At 41.4% G+C, this 12,950-nt stretch overlaps 1 protein-coding gene across 7 annotated transcripts in view; it reads right to left on the minus strand.

Annotated features, from left to right (window-relative positions):
* ATP6V0A4 (ATPase H+ transporting V0 subunit a4) overlaps positions 1-12,950 on the minus strand; it is a 75,345-nt gene that overhangs the window by 8,662 nt on the left and 53,733 nt on the right. For all 7 annotated transcript variants that reach the window (XM_044246674.1, XM_044246670.1, XM_044246672.1 and 4 more), the window contains one exon: positions 601-729. In XM_044246674.1, the coding sequence (XP_044102609.1) occupies positions 601-729 (129 nt within the window). The remainder of the gene's footprint in view (positions 1-600; positions 730-12,950) is intronic.

A 12,950-nucleotide genomic window follows, 5' to 3' on the forward strand; every position in this document is an offset into this window, starting at 1 on the left:
GGCACGGTTCGGAGACAAGGAGGTCTCACGAACATGGACCACCTCCTATGCCAATAGATCTGGAGGCTGACACCTCACACTCACAGAGACAGCAGCACCTGGGTTATAATGTTAAAACACTCCTAGATTGGTTGGGGAAGAGCTGTTGTTCTTTCCTTTTTTTTAAATTTTTTTGAAGATTTGTTTATTTTAGAGAGACAGAGTGAGCAAGAGATGGGGCAGAGGGAGAGAAGCTCTCATGACCTGAGCTAAAATCAAGAGTTGGACACTTAACTGACAGAGCACCTCCCAAGCACCCCGAAGACCTATTGTTCTGATCCTATAGGCACTCCCCCTCCCTTGGGACCTCCCCAACTTCCCACAACTCTGCGACTACAGGGCTGCCACCAGCACGGTCCTCCCAACCTTCCCAGCTCCACTGCCCAAGTCCTTTCTGATGGGCTGGTGGCCACGCCCTACTGGTAGCCACACGCTACTGGTGGCCATCCCTACTGGTGGCCATGCCCAATTTTAAATATTTTGCAATCATCCTTGATGAGATCCCGCATCTAGACTCTGCGCAAACTGGGAAATCTTTGTCAACTATCGAGCCCCACATACCTCTTCTTCGTGGTCATCCTGACCCCCGTGGGCACCTGCAGAAGCCCTCTGACCAGCACTCACAGAAGGACTGGAGTGGTCACCTTCAGTGTCCTCTGTGGCTTCTTCTTGGATCATGGAGGCCTGCAGCTGTCAGCAAGCAAAGAAGTGAAGCACTAAATTCACCCTTATAATTAGAATTACAATTTATTCTACACAAACTAAAGGCTATCATTAAATATTAACTACGGACCAGACACCATTCTAAACTCTCTCTGTATCACCTCATTTAGGCTTTGTGACAATCTTTTCATATAAGCACAGTTATCACCTCGTTCTACAGAGAAGAAAACTACAGCATAAGAAGGTTAAGAAATGCACCCGAGGTCACACAGCTTGTAAGGCTTGTTAGTGGCAGAGCCAGGATTCAAACCCATACAATCTGATTCCAGAACATGTTTTTCTCTATGGTGCTCCAGAATGTGCCAAATTAATCCATCTTTGCAGTAAACCAGTGCATGTACCAGAGTACCTTTTAGTGTGTGTCTGTGTGTGTGTGTGTATATATATATATATATATATATATATATATATATATATATGCTATCATAAAATTATTAGACCTGAGCAGCTAGATTTCTACAGGCAAAATTAATTAAGAGAGATTAATGACTGCTACAGTCTGAATGTCTGTATCTCCCCTAGTTCTTACATTGAAATCCTAACCCCCAAAGGGGATAGTAGTCAAAGATGGGGTACTTTGGTCACGAGAGTAGAACCTTCATGAATGGGTTAGTGACTTTATAAAGGACTCCCCATGCAACTCCCCTGCCCCTTCCACCATGTGAGGACACAGTGAGAGGGTGGCAGCTAAGAACCAGGCAGTGCAGGGCCTCCCAATGGTGAACATACTGGAGCCTTTGACCTTGGACTTTGAAGCCTCCAGACCTGAACAATCAGCTTGTTGTTTAGAAATCACCTAGCCTGTGGAAGTTTGTTCCAGCGGTCCAAAAGGACTAACATAAGTACTTTTTCAACACTAAAATAAATAAAAATAAAAATAAAAACATCACTTTATAAAAATAGCTAAGAAAAAAATTCAAAGGCAAAAAATCTAGGTGTGATCAGCATGGAATTTGGCCTGGTTTTATCCTTGAGTTTGTTTGTTTGTTTATTGTAGAGCAGGAGAAGAGAAGACCCCCTGGCTCAGAAGGGGGAAGCAGGCTCCACTCTCGGGGCAGAGCCTAACATAGGGCTCAGTCTCATGACCCTGAGATCCTGACCTGAGCCAAAACCAAGAGCTGGACGTTGGTTAGTGGCAGAGTAACACAGTCACTGTGAAATTTAATGTTCCATGTCCAAAGTGTTTCCTAGAATGATTTTATGGGTGGAGTATTACAAATTAGGCATTAAGGTATTTTTACCTTTCTTTCTTTTTTTCCTTTTTTTTTTTAAGATTTTATTTATTTATTTGACAGACAGATATCACAAGTAGGCAGAGAGGCAAGCAGAGAGAGAGACGAGGAAGCAGGCTCCCTGCTGAGCAGAGAGCCTGATGCGGGGCTTGATCCCAGGACTCTGGGATCATGACCTGAGCCGAACGCAGAGGCTTTAACCCACTGAGCCACCAAGGCGCCCCATTTACCTTTTTTCTTTAGTGGGTCTACAATCTAATATGTGCAGAGCCTTAGGCAAAGGTAAAAACAGAAGTCCACATGCCATATAATTAAATATTTGAGTTATAAATCAAGCCCATGGACCCCTAAATAAGATATGTTCTAATTGGGATGCCTGGGTGGCTCAGTTGGTTAAGCCGCTGCCTTCAGCTCAGGTCGTGATCCCAGAGTCCTGGGATCGAGTCCCGCATCGGGCTCCTTGCTCAGTGGGGAGCCTGCTTCTCTCTCTGCCTCTGCCTGCCACTCAGCCTGCTTGTGTGTACTCTCTCTCTCTCTGACAAATAAGTAAATAAAATTAAAAAAAAAAAAAGATATGTTCTAGTCTCCTATCTTGATAAATCAAGCAAACAAGCAAGCAAGCTTCATAGGAACTTGAAAGGCCAGGTTCAAATTTGGAGTTGTACACCAGGACATGGCAGCACAGATGAGCTGGCCCTCCACCATGGCATGCCACCCTATTTTTCTCCCTTCTGGTCTCATCCCATAGCACGAGGGCCATGTTGTACACACCTGTGGACACTCCCGCCCACGGTGTCCATGTTCCACCTACACTGCCCAAAAAGAGCTGCCCCCCGGCACGTCAGGGTCTACTGGTACCCATGTCACTGTGTGGTTGGCCCTTTTTAGGGCCTGGAAGTGGACTCGAGCCCATTTGGACAAGAATTCCAGGGTGCCAGGTCCCAAGAGGGAGCTCTGGGTAAGCCTCCCCCTTGGCGCCATAGTTCTTTGAGCCATGGTAAAGGATACAGCTCATGTTAACATGACTTTCTCTTCCTGAAATCCTATTTTCTCTCACCCTTAAAAATACCTAAACTATAGCCTTTTCTGGTCATTATCCAGGAGCTGGTTAAAATGAACATGAAGAAGGGTGCCTGGGTGGCTCAGTCATTAGGCATCTATTTTCGGCTCAGGTCATAATCCCAGGGTCCTGGGATCAAGCCCCGCCATGGGCTCCCTGCTCAGCAGGGAGCCTGCTTCTCCCTCTCCCACTACTTATGCTTATGTTCTTTCTCTCGCTGTCTGTCTCTGTCAAATAAATAAATAAATAAATGAACATGAATAATTTTGCAGAAGCATTAATACTGGACTTTGTAAACCCTAGTGCCTATCTTCTCCGCTTACTAACCATCTCACAGTGATTAAGCTGAGTGCCCAGTGAAATCAAATGTACAACTCAATTTCAAATTAGTTACTGACAACTTTCTGAAAACACATGTACTAAAAGACATGCATGAGGATATTTGCAGCAGTATTATCTGTAATCACTAAAACCAGAGACAAGCCGGGGACTTCCAGAGAAGATGGGTGAGTAGGAGGATCCTAAGCTCACCTTGTCCCTTGGAGAGTCCTACATAACACCCACGTCCGTGTAAAGAAGCCAGAAAATGACCCAAAGACTGTCAGAACAGACTCTCCACAGCTAAAGGTAGAGAAGGAGCCACATCAAAATAAAAACAAAAACAAAAAAACAGTAGGAAGGGCAATGTTGTGGTTAGGAAACAAACTGATGCATGACACTATCCATGGGAAGGAGGGTACACACAGGCATGGAGAAGGGAAAGGAGCAGATTGCAACCAGGCACCCCAGGCACAGGGGATCCACATTAGGAGGACAAAGCCCATATCATTTGACTTTGAAAATCAGAGTGGCTTAACTTTGCAACTTCTTACAATCAATGGGGTTTAACACAGAACTGAAAATCAGCAGATTCCACCCTGGGAATGTTGGAGGATGATAGGAAACTGAGTCCCCACCTTTAAAGAAAGGCATAACAAATAGCCCTGCTGAGATATAGCATAAAAGCAGCAGTTTGTAAAAAAAAATAAAAAGGCAGGGGGCAGGGAGGGATATATAAGGGAACTCCTTCCCTTATATACTTACTTACTTACTAATCTCAGAACCAGTGCTGGAGGGGGGCAAGGCTCTTTGAGTTCTCCAAGAACAAAAGAGCTGGCCCAGGTATTTCCTTCCTCCATCCCCTAGCCTAGCTACACAGTCACCTACAGGAACCAGTGCAGCCAGCATACATTCTCCACCCACCTTGCTAACAGTGATCCAAATCCTACCCTACCTCCCACCATGTTTTCTGCCAACCACCCCCTCCAACCCACCCTTGGCAGGAGCCCATCCAAAGCAGCACCACAAGTATGGCCTTGTGCAAGCAGCCCCTACAGCATTCGGCACCATTCCAAAGTGACTCTTGCCGTGGGGAGAAGGGAAGATAACCACTCAAATGTGCTCAATAGTGGCCCCAGCAGTAGGACTGACTGTAGGCCCAGCCCACCACAAAAGTTTCTCAAGGACAACATAGGGAAAGTGCCCTGCAGTTCAGTCCTACTGCATCTCTGGCAAATGCCTAGTCTGACCCAACCTGAGCCCAAACTGGCTCATTAACTACACAGGGACCAAACCCTGCCCACAACAGGCAAAGAGTCATTGCAGATGACTAGACCAAAGACAAACACAGCTCAGCCACAACAATAGGACACACACAACACACCCAGGAGATGCCCCCTGAAGACCGAGATTCTGGTGAACAGAGGATACTACAGGACCTCTTCTTCATAATACCACCACTTTCAAGAGCACAAAATATAGCTGACTTTCCTAATACATAGAAACACACAGAGAATTAGACAAAATGAGGAGACAGAGGAATATGTCCCAAATGACACAAGACAAAATCCCAGCAAGAGAGCTAAATGAAATAGAGATAAGCCTGATAGAGAATTTAAAATAATGGTCATAAAGATATTCACTAGACTTGAGAAATGAAGGGAGGACCTCAGTGAGACCCTCAGTAAAAAGACAGAAAACTTTAAAAAGAACAATCAGAGCTGAAGAACTCAATAACTGAAATTAAAAATACACTAGAGGGAATAAAGCCTAAATTAGAGAAGTGGAAAAATGGATCAGTGACCTAGGGGAGAGAGTAATAGAAATAATCAAAGCTGAACAAAAGAAAGAGAAAAGAATAATAAAAAATGAGAAAAGGGGTGCCTGGATGGCTCAGTTGTTAAGCATCTACCTTTAGTTCAGGTCATGATCCCAGGGTCCTGGGATCAAGCCCCACATCAGGCTACCTGCTTGGTGGGAAGACTGCTTCTCCCTTTCCTTCTCCTGCTTGTGTTCCCTCTCTCATAAATAAATAAAATCTTTTAAAAAAATGAGAACAGATTAAGGGAACTCAGTAACACTATTGAGTGTAATCATATTCATAGTGTAAAGATCCCAAAAGAAGAAGAAAGAAAAGGAGGCAGAAATTTTACTTGAAGAAATAATAGCTGAAAAGTTCATGAATGTGGAGAAGGAAACAGAAGTCCAGATTCAAAAGGTACAGAGATTTCCCCAACATAATATATCCAAGGAGGCCTACACCAAAATACATAGTAATTAAAATAATACTGATACAGAGAGAGAATTTCAAAAGCAGCAAGAGAAGAGAAAACAGTTATGAGGGAAGTCCCAAGGCTATGAGGGGATCTTTAGCAGAAACTTTACAGGCCAGAAGAGAGAGGCAAGACATTCAAAGTTTGGAAAGAAAAAAACTTGCAACCAAGAATACTCTCTCCAGCAAGACTATCATTCAGAATCAAAAGAGAGATAAAGAGTTTCCCAGACAAACAAAAGCTGAAGGAATTCACTGTCACCAAACCAGCCCTACAAGAAATATTAAAGGAGACTTTTCAGGAGGAAATAAAAGATCATAAGCAGGAGTAAGAAAAGTAAGAAGCACAAAAGCAGTAAAATTAAATTCATCTATAAAAATGAATCAAGGAATTCACTAAATAAAAGGATGTTAAGTATGGGGTGCCTGGGTGGCTCAGTGGGTTAAGCCGCTGCCTTCGGCTCAGGTCATGATCTCAGGGTCCTGGGATCAAAACCCGCATCAGGCTCTCTGCTCAGCAGGGAGCCTGCTTCCTCCTCGCTCTCTGCCTGCCTCTCTGCCTGCTTGTGATCTCCGTCTGTCAAATAAATAAATAAAATCTTTAAAAAAAAAAAAAAAGGATGTTAAGTATGACACCACACACCTAAAATATGGGGAGGGGAGAAGAGTAAACGTTTAGTGCTTTTAGAATGGGTTCAAACTTAAGTGACCGTCAGTTTAATATAGAGCACTATACGTATAAGACGTTATATGTATATGTACTGGTAACCAAAAATCAAAAACTGGTAATAAATACGCAAAAGATAAAGATAAAGGAAACCAAGTATATCACTAAAGAAAGCCACCAAAAGGTGAGAGAAGAGAGCAAGAGAAGAAAAGAATTATAAAAACAACGAAAAACAAGGAACAAAATGGCAATAAGAACATACCCATTAATAATTACTTTGAATGCAAATAGACTAAACACTTCCATCAAAAGACATAGGGTGATGGGATGGATAAAAAGCAAGACCCATTTCTATGCTGCCTGCAAGAGTCACATTTCAGACCTAAAGCCACATGCCCTTTGAAAGTAGAGAGATGGAAAGATATTTATCATGCAAATGGAAGTGAAAAGAAAGCCAGGGTAGCGATACTTGTATTGGACAAAACAGACTTTATGAGACTGACGCGTTACCTACTGCGCTAACGAGGCACCTCAAAACAGACTTTAAAACAAAGACTATAACAAGAAACAAAGGACACTATATAATTACAACAGTAACAATTCAACAAGAAGATATGACAATTGTAAATAATATGCACCCAATAGAGAAGCACCCAAATACATAAAGCAGCTATTAACAAGCATACAGGAATCCATCAATAGTAATACAAGACTATTAGGGGACTTTAACACCCCATTTACATCCAAACAGAAAACCAACAAGGAAACAGTGGCTTGAATGACACACTGGACCTAATGAATCTAACAGATAAATTCAGAATATTACTTCTTAACACTGCAAAATACACATTCTTTGCAAGTGTACATGGAACATTCTCCAGAACATATCACCTGTTAGGCCACAAAACAAGTCTCAGCAAATTCAAAAACACTTTGAGGTCAGTGTATGCATCTTTTCCAACCATAATGCTATAAACCTAGGACTCAACCACAATAAAAAGTTTGCAAAGAACACAAATACATGGAGGTTAATTAACAGCCTACTCAACAATGAATAGGTTAACAAAGAAATCAAAGAGGAAATCAAAAAACATATGGAGGCAAATGAAAATGAAAATATAATGGTCCAGGGTGCCTGGGTGGCTCAGCTGGTTGAGCAACGGTCTCTGGCTCAGGTCATGATCCTGGAGTCTTGGGATTGAGTCCCACATCAGGCTTCCTGTTTGGCAGGGAGTCTGCTTCTCCCACTGAGCTCTCTCCTCTCATGCTCTCGCTCTCTCTTATTCTCTCTCTCTCTCATAAATAAATAAAATCTTAAAAAAGAAAATACAATGGCCCCAAATCTTTGGATTTTGCAGCAGCAAAGCTGTTATAAGAGGTAAGTGTATAGCAATACAGGCCCATCTCAAGATTCAAGAAAAACCTCAAACAACCTAATCTCACACCTTAAGGGGCTAGAAAAAGAACAAATAAAACCCAAAACTAGTACAAGGAAGAAAATAATATAGTTTAGAGCAGAAATAAAATAGAAACTAAGAAAACAACAGAATAGATCAATGAAACCAGAAGCTGGTTCTTTGAAAAGATCAAAAAAATTGATAAGCCTTTAGCTAGACTCATCAAAAAAGAGAGAGAAAGAGAACTCACAATCAGAAATGAAAGAAGAGGAATAACAACCAATACCACTGAAATACAAAGGATTATAAGAGAATATTACAAGTTGGACAACCAAGAAGAAATGGATAAATTCCTAGAAACATATAACTCCGCAAAACTGAAGCAGAAAGAAAGAGAAATTTGAACAGACTGATGACCAACAAATGATGAAATTAAATCAGTAATCAAAAAACTCACATAAAACTTTCATTTATTAATGAAAGTCTAGAACCAGATGGCTCCACAGGTGAATTCTACCAAATATTTAAAGACTTAATACCTATTTTTCTCAAACTATTCCAAAAAACAGAAGAGAAAGGAAAGCTTTCAAATTCATTCTATGAGGGCAGCACTACCCTGATAAAGACACCACAAAAAAGAGAAAATTATAGGCCCATATGTCTGATGAACACAGATGCAAAAAGTCTCCAACAAAATACTAGCAAACTGAATACAACAATATATTTTTTAAAAAATCATTCACCACAATCAAGTAGGATTTACCCTGGGATGCAAGGGTGGTTTTGTAGTCACAAATCAAACAACATGATATATCACATCAACAAGAGAAAGGATAAAAACCATATGATCATTTCAATAGATGCAGAAAAAAATATTCGACAAAGTATAACATCCATTCATGATTAAAAAAAAAAAAAAGTGAGTAACAAAGTAGGTTTAGAGAGAACAGACCTCAACATAATAAAGGCCCGTATGTGAAAACCCCATGGAGAACATCATCCTCTGTGGTGAAAACTTGAGAGCTTCTCCCCCAACATCAGGAACAAGACAAGGATGTCCGCTCTCAGCACTTTATTCAACAGAGTATCGCAAGTCCTAGTCATAGCAGACAACAAAAAGAAATAACAGGCATCCAAATGGGTAAGAAAGAAGCAAAACTTTCACTATTTGCAGGTGACTGTATACAGAAAACCTGGAAGACTCCACTAAAAAACTGGCATAACTGACCAACAAATTCAATAAGTCTGCAGGATATAAAATCAATGAACAGAAACCTGTTGCAGATCTGTACACTAAAAAGGAAGTAGCAGAAAGAGAAATGAAGAAAACAGTCCCATTTACTATTGCACTGAAAAGAATTAAATACCTAGGAATAAACTTCACCAAGGAGGTGAATGACTTGTATTTCTGAAAATTACAAAACGTTGATAAAAGAAATTGAAGAGGACACACGAGAAATAGAGAGAGCCTGTACTCATGGACTATTGTTAAATAAGCAATTTGCAGATTTAAGGCAGTCCCTATCAAAATACCAACAGCATTTTTCACAGAGCTAGACCAAGCAATCCTAAAATTTGTATAGAACCACAGACAATCACCAAGTAGCCACAGCAATCTTGAAAAAGAACAAAACTTGAGGTATCACAATTCCTTATTTCAAGTTATATTACAAATCTGCAGTAATCTAAACAGTATGGCATCAGCACAAAAAATAGACACATAGGTCATGAAGCAGAATTGAAAGCACAGAAATAAACCCATGAATATAAGGTAAATTAATCTTCGACAAAGGAAGCAAGGATGTACAATGGGAAAAAAGAGTCTCTTCACCAAATGGTGTAGGGAAAACTAGATAGCTACATGTGAAAGAATGAAACTAGACACTTTCTCACACCATACACACAAAAAAACTCAGAATGGATCAAAGACCTAAATGTGGAACTGAAACCATACAAGTCCTAGAAGAAAACACAGGCAGTAAGTTCTCTGGCATCAGCCAAAGGAACATTTTTCTAGGTATGTGTTCTAAGGCAAGGAAAACAAAAGCAAAAATAAATTACTGGAACTACATCAAAATAAAAAGCTTTTACACACCAAAGGAAACAGTCAACAAAACGAAAGGACAACCTACTGAGTGGGAGAAGATATTTGCACATGATATATCCAGTAATGGGTTAGTATCCAAAATATATAAAGAACTTATACAACTCAATACCAAAAGAACAAATCATCCAATGAAAATATGGCCAGAAGACATGAATAGATATATCTCCAAAGAAAACAAACAGTTGGCTAGCGGACATGTGAAAAGATGCTCAACAGCACTCACCACCAGGGAAATACAAATCAAAACCACAATGAGATATCACCTTACACCTGTCAGAATGGCTAAAATAAAAAACACAAGAATCAACAGTGTTGGAGAGGATGTAGAGAAAAAAGAAACCTTGCGTACTATTGGTGGGAATGCAAATTGGGGCAACCACTGTGGAAAAGAGTATGGAGGCTCCTCAAAAATAGAAAAAAATAGAAATAGAACTACCATATGATCTAGTAATTCCACCCTGGGTATTTACCTGGAGAATACGAAAGCACTATTTTGAAGTACCCCTACGTTTATCGCAGCATTATTGTCAACAGTCAAATTATAGAAGCAACCTGTCCATCAACAGATGAATGAAAAAAAGAGGAAGTGATGTATCACGCATGTCATTGCATGGCTGAGTACTCCGCCATAAAAAAGAACGAAATCTTGCCATTTGCAATGACATGAATGGCCTAGAGGGTGTTGTGCTAAGTGAAATAAGCCCATCAGAGAAAGAGAATACCACATGATTTAACTCATGTGGAATTTAAGAAACAAAACAAACGAACAAAGATAAACAGAGACAAACCAAAAAAATAGACTCTTGACTCCAGAAAACAAACTGGTGGTTACCAGAGGGGAGGTGAGTGGGGGTTGGGTAGACTAGGTGAAAGGGATGAAGAGTTCATCCTACTGTGATGAACACTGGGTAATATAAAGAATTGCTGAATCACTATATTGTCCCTCTGAAATGAATAGAACACTGTATATGTTAACTATACTGGAATTTAAAACATAATAAAAAAATTAATTAAAAACAAAATAAATCAATATATAATAAAACTAGAACAAGTTAAATAACTATCAGTGAGCAAATGGACAGACATATTGTGGTAAATTCATACACGGTGATACCATATAGAAATTACACACACGCGCATGTCTGTACATATCTCTGGAACGTGACACCGGACAAAGGAAGCCAGATCCAGAAGAGGGCATGTGTGTGATCCCCCTTACATAACATTTAAGAACAAATGGAGCTAGTGTTCCTGGCTGGCTCAGTTGGGGAAGCATCTGCCTTCAGCTCAGGTCATGATCCCGGGCTCCTGGAATCAGGTCCCACTTCAGGTTCCCTGCTCAATGGGAAATCTGCTTCTCCCTCTCCCTCTGCCCCTCCCACCTGTACATGCCCCCCCGATCAATAAATAAAATCTTTTTAAACATAAAATAAAGTTTAGCATAAAAGGCACATGTAAATGTAAAGACATTGAGTAGAAATGCTAAGCTACATCACCGTGACCTGAGATACGGGCGAGAGAGGGGTCCTGGGTCCAGGAGGGCAAGTAGAAGGGGAGACAGAATGTGGAAGGCCGGGCTGTCGGGGGAGGAAGGTGTGCACTCACGGGCTGGCTGTGGGGTACACGCCACAGGGGCCATAGCATGGGCGACCCGCTAGTGCAGGAGTTTCCAAATGCAGGGATCCTGGGTGATAGGGTTATAGAGGAGCCTGAATACAGAGGACCCCTGCCCATATCCCCAAGACCCAGCGGAACAATTGGTTTAGAATCTCTCCATGCTGGGTTTCCTTAAAGTTTCATAGAGGGATCTGGGAGGGGGGCCAGATGATGGTATTTATGGAATCATCTCTTGGATGTAGGCAGTAGAAATGTTTCTAACATGAAAAATGACCAACCAGGGTCCTAATCAGCAGTCAAAAAGCCAACCAACAGCTACGCATTCTGAGGAGATCCCAAGGAGACAGGCCTCCACACCATCTCGGGGGTTAGGGGGTATCATCCAAGACGGCAGACTAAGAAAACCTTCTCTGACTCCATTTCCTACTGGGTAAGTCATGGTGGGGAAAGAGGAGAAAACAACTCCGCTGAGATCAGCAACTGTTTACACCTTCTGTGGAGCAAAGAGCAAGGCAGGAGTCGCGGGAGTCAGCTGCTCACGTACAGGCTTACGGACTTAAGCTCACTGCATTTATGGACAGGCTGAGGTTCTAGAAAAGAGAGTGGCGTCTATGTCGGCAAACAGCTCTTTGCTACCTTCCTTTGGAACACTTGGTCACCTCTAGACCACTTCCACCTCCGCTGCCCTTTATCAGCTGGGTCTCTCACCAATTACCCAAACAATAAACAAGCATTCTTGGCTTCGTCTTTTTTCTAATTCATCTCGGCTTGAACAGTGTTTATCAGCCAAGCTTCCTAACGGAGTCCGCACAGCAGGAAGAGAAGCAGGTGATGTAGAAAGAGGGCGCCACCTAGGGACGGATCTCTGAAACTCCAGCCTCAGCTCGCTCCTGCTCACTGACTCAGCCAGGTCAGTATCCCACAGATTGGAGAAAAGGAAGTATTTATCTGAAAATATCTACAACCACTTAAAACATGTGTGATCTCAGCACATTCCACTTACTCTTTTGCACTGATGTACATACAGAGCGCGAGAATGATCATCTCAAACCGCGCTCGTGTGGATATCTAGATTCTGATGTGCCCTGGGAGGTCAATCTTCCCAAATCCTATTTGATTTAGACAGATAGTAAACTCTTCTTCACTCCCCGAGTAAACGCGAGGCTCAGGAGCATTTCAGACAAAAGGAGGAAACCGACTGAATGGGATATTTGCCAAAAGTGAAAAAATCACTAGTAAACGGAAGCTGGCTTATTTGTATTTCTTCACACCTATACTTGCACACTCTACCATGATATAGTAAAAGCTCACAACTGAAAAATCTGATAAAAACAGCTTTCAATATTCATCAACAAGCTCAAACTATAGTAGAATACTTTTACTTTCAACTAATCACATAACTATGTTCAGACTCTTATAAGTCATTAGCTACCAGGAGACTTGGCGTACACACATACCCTGAGCAAAGTTTGCAAAATGTAAGATTTAAATGTGTTTGTCGTTAATAGAGCATTGTTC

This window comes from Neovison vison, chromosome 4 (assembly GCF_020171115.1).
Source record: "Neovison vison isolate M4711 chromosome 4, ASM_NN_V1, whole genome shotgun sequence".
In the NCBI taxonomy this organism is placed as follows: domain Eukaryota; kingdom Metazoa; phylum Chordata; class Mammalia; order Carnivora; family Mustelidae; genus Neogale; species Neogale vison.